Below are 4,171 nucleotides of genomic sequence, written 5' to 3' on the forward strand. Positions count from 1 at the left end.
CAATACATAAAACGAAATTTTAAGTATTATTATTAGGTGTACGATTTGTTCAAATTGTCCATAATTTGTTAAATCTTTTCCATGGTCCAAAAAGCTGGTGAGGAGGAGGGAAATTTGGTGCCACATAAAATGTTTCCATTGCATCATATGGGAAGTTTATCTTTATAAATGGTTGCTTTCCTATCCATTGCAGAAGAATTGACTGGTCGTAATTAATCTCTTTCAATGCTAATTAAAGATTTTGTGCTGTATCCACAGAGAGTAACTGAAACACATTTCATAGGCATGAGAATAAAAAGCATGTAACAAGGGTACTAGTTTTGGGGAGTTAAAAGCATATTCTATCATATTAGACACCTCTCCATTGAATTGGATAGAAATTCTCTCCATTACAAATTTTGACTTAGTTTTCATTGTTCAAATGCTTCGCACAAATTAAATGTCAAAATTTTCTCAAAAAAAAAAAAATATTTTTCAGTACGTTGATTTGAAGATCAAAAGAAGAGTAATAACATAATCAGACAAATTCATATCGCCATAGTAATTTAGACATAAATAAATGAGGGGATCCCAATCCTATTCTATAATACCACAAGACATGACTTGCCGATTACTATAATGGAAATTAAAGAAGGGACAAAACACAAGCACTTATTTTACGCTATGCATCCGCAACTTCTCTAGTGAGCTTACATCATAGACCATACTTGCTACACTTTATGACATTAATTTTTTTTTTTGTACGAGTAGTAGTACATAGTCGATTTGCAACTACTCGTTTGCGCTTATCAATTGGAAATGAGGAAGGGCCTTGACACCATCAAGGCCTTTAGAACCAAAATAGTGGATGTAATCAAGGAAGCTGGTTTCCCTGTATATCTGCGGATTCTTGTCGGATAGAAGCTCCTTCACTGGCCCGTATGGCTTGGATTGATTCTTGTTTCTTGGGTAAATGAAGCATGCAGCTGAAATTCTTGGACCAGCTCTTGTGGCTACTACTCTATGTTCCACACTCTTGAAATGATCGTTGGTAATCAGCTGCAAAATCGACAGGAAAACGAGATACTAATTGTTAGAATGAAATCAAACTGGAGTAGTACTTGATCAACATGATGTTGAGAATATTATTTAGTTGTTACGCACCTGCAATAGATCTCCAGCGTTTACCAAAAGGGATCCCTGAACAGGAGTTACATCCACCCATTGGTTCTTGTGCAAGATTTGGAGACCACCAATGTTATCTTGCAAGAGGATTGTGAGGATATACGGGTCGGAGTGTTTCATTATGCCTATGGTCAATTCAGGCTCTGGACATGGTGGATAATAATGACATAAAAGTCTCTGGATGTCGAAGCATTCCAAACTGGCAAGGTGGTTGCTGGATAGGCCTAGTGCTTCAGACAATAATTCAGCCAGCAGGTTTTTCAATCCATTCAAGCGATTGAGATAATCTCCAATTTCTTTTCTGCAATTCAATTCCAATGATCCATTAAAAAAAAAAATCTGTCAAAACATGCATTTATGTTAAAAATAAGTTATTAAATTTGAAATCTTCTACACCGCTAGCAACCCTCTGGTTGTGCAAGTTGTTACTTTGACTGAAAAACTCCTAAAATTCTAGGAATTACCTGCAAATTTTAGGGAAGCTTTCCAGATCGATTTTGCTGGTGTCGTCGAAGTCACATGACAGGGTATCTCTCCATTGAGCAGTTTTGGTTTGATAAAGATCCCCGGTGGAATAATATTTCACCTTCCTGGTACTATCTCGGGTGTAGAATTCCATCCTCATTTCCTTCGGTTGCTCGTGAAATTCCCTGGTGCTTCTCAACAAGTTATCCAACACACCGGTGGGAATCCCATGATTAACCATTTGGAAGAAACCCCAGGTCTGCAATGCCTGACGGATTTCATCAACAATTTCAGCCCTTCTTGATGGGATCTCAGAGCCCTCAAGATCTATGGTGGGAACCTGCGGTAGGGGACTATTGCTGCCAGCATTTCTGGTTGTTCTTCTAGCCTCTGGACGACTCTCAGGTGGACAGATGAAAATTCTTGGGATCTTTGCTGCCCCAGAATCCACGAGTCCTCTTACGCCTACCTTGGTTTCATCGAACTGTTTCAATTCTCTCACCTTGTCATCGAGCTCTGGAAATGCAGACATGATTCTTACTTTCTAGGTATTGAAACTGAAGGGGTTTTTTGCTCTTATATATAGCGCTTAAAGATAGCTCAGATGCTTGATTTGTTGGGACATTTTCGTTGGGGTTTATATAGGAGAAACTCCGGATCCTGTAAGATACCAAACTGTTTCTCCAAGTGACAAATTTCCACCAAATAAAATAAAAATGTGTATAACCAAAAAAAAAGGGAATTGATTTAATTTCGTATACTAATGGATATGAATGCATAACATGAGATGTGCACAAGAATTGATTTTCAAATATAAATTAAAATTAAGTGACATATATTCGTATCTGTTATTAAAAAATCATTTATTTTACTTTTGATCTATGCTGACGCAAGACCTCAATAAAGAAATAGTGTTGAGTAGTTCAACCAAATTTGATTTCTTACTCAGCTATTAGCAATTTGTCAATCCACGAAAGAATAATAATAATGTAGTATGGAGACAGTTGGCTTCTTTTCCATTAAACAAATAGAGCAACAGTCACAGGGGCTTCTTTTTCTTATAAAAGATTAGAGAGCCATTTTTTTTCCATTATTTACTATCCATCCTTTCTTTTTCATTGTGATTATTATCCAGCTAAAAGCCTCCCTGTTTGCATTTAATGGTTAGAAAAGTTTAATTCCTTTAGCCGATTATAAATTTTAGTACGTTTTCCTCAGTTTTTTATTTTGTTACAAACCTTTTTCTCCAATCCTTCCTTTTAAGGTAGCATCTTACGTTCTCAAGGACTTCTGTGCAAGCTCTGATATGTTTTCAACTTGAGAAAGCAGGGCAGCTCCTTGGATTCATTATATTTTTCTTTTGTAAAACAATCAGATGAATATGTCATTATTTTTATTTCCTATTTCTTAGCACTGATGTAGTAGGGTTTAAGAAATAGGAAGGAGAAATTGAATGCTGAAACTCTGATTTATGAGATTTTAATTTTAATTATTAGATCAAATCCTAGTCAGTTCGTTTAATTTAAAACCACATTTGTGCCCCAGATACATTATATATATATTTGGTAGAAAGCAAATACATAATATTAAAAAAAAAAAAGAAAAATCTTCATCACTTTACACTCCGTTTCGTTGGAGACGGCTTCTAGAACATTACATCCGACTGGCATATTCAGAAATGAACCACCCTCGAAATATTTTGCTCTAAAAATTTTTTTTTTTATAACTCTATCCAACTTTTTTTCTCTTCTCGAACAATTATATTTTTTGTTATTTGAAACTTGCTATTCCACTAATCAGGGATTGAAAATGTTAGTAATGCGATACACTCTTTTCATTTCGCCAAATTTCTTGACAAGTTTTGCAAGCTCTTTAGATTTTAAAAATTTTGGTGTTCTTTTATATCAAATTTGTGGTACTTAAAAAATCTTAAAATACCAAAGTCTTACAATTCATGGGATTGCATAATAGTACACCTCATGTCATGCCATTTCAAATCAACGTCCTATCAACAGAGAACAATGAAATTATTGAACTTCCAGTTTCAGATATTTCAAGAATCTCGTGACTTTCAAATTGTTCTGAAAGAACACCCAATGAAAGAGTTTACGGTAAATGTATCAACTAATTAATTTTAATATCCTTAAATATAAGTATTTATTATTTTGGAGGTATCGGGTTCACAATTCAATGATAAAATATTTCAAATTAAGTTGGTTACGTAAAGAAACAACCACTAAAAAAAGAAAATTTATTTATTTGAGCAATACCTATAGTTCTAATTGAATAATCTGTAACAACCCAATACTTGTATCTATCCAGCATAATGTTCAGTTTTCCAGTCATTTTGCAGCCCAATTCTTAAACTCAATTAATAAAGAAATTTGGAAACCTTTGCGACGTTGCCCTCAAGCAACCTCTTCATATTATAATCGACTTTAGTATTATCTACTCCCGAAGACGTCAGTGTACAATGATTTTTTTTTCTTTATTATAAAGGATAATTTTATTAAAATTAATTATGATTACCAACCCGAATTTG

At 34.4% G+C, this 4,171-nt stretch overlaps 1 protein-coding gene across 1 annotated transcript; it reads right to left on the bottom strand.

The window, feature by feature from the left end:
- Positions 1 to 771: 771 nt before the first annotated feature.
- Positions 772 to 2,161, bottom strand: LOC113751825 (1-aminocyclopropane-1-carboxylate oxidase homolog 1-like). Its single transcript, XM_027295978.1, has 3 exons — positions 1,629 to 2,161; positions 1,144 to 1,465; positions 772 to 1,038 (listed from the first exon to the last, which is right to left on the bottom strand). Exons 1-3 carry the CDS (start codon positions 2,159 to 2,161, stop codon positions 772 to 774), a joined length of 1,122 nt encoding a protein of 373 aa, XP_027151779.1.
- Between the last annotated feature and the right edge of the window lie 2,010 nt (positions 2,162 to 4,171).

The sequence above is a fragment of the Coffea eugenioides genome, chromosome 11, assembly GCF_003713205.1.
Source record: "Coffea eugenioides isolate CCC68of chromosome 11, Ceug_1.0, whole genome shotgun sequence".
Taxonomy (NCBI): Eukaryota; Viridiplantae; Streptophyta; class Magnoliopsida; order Gentianales; family Rubiaceae; genus Coffea; species Coffea eugenioides.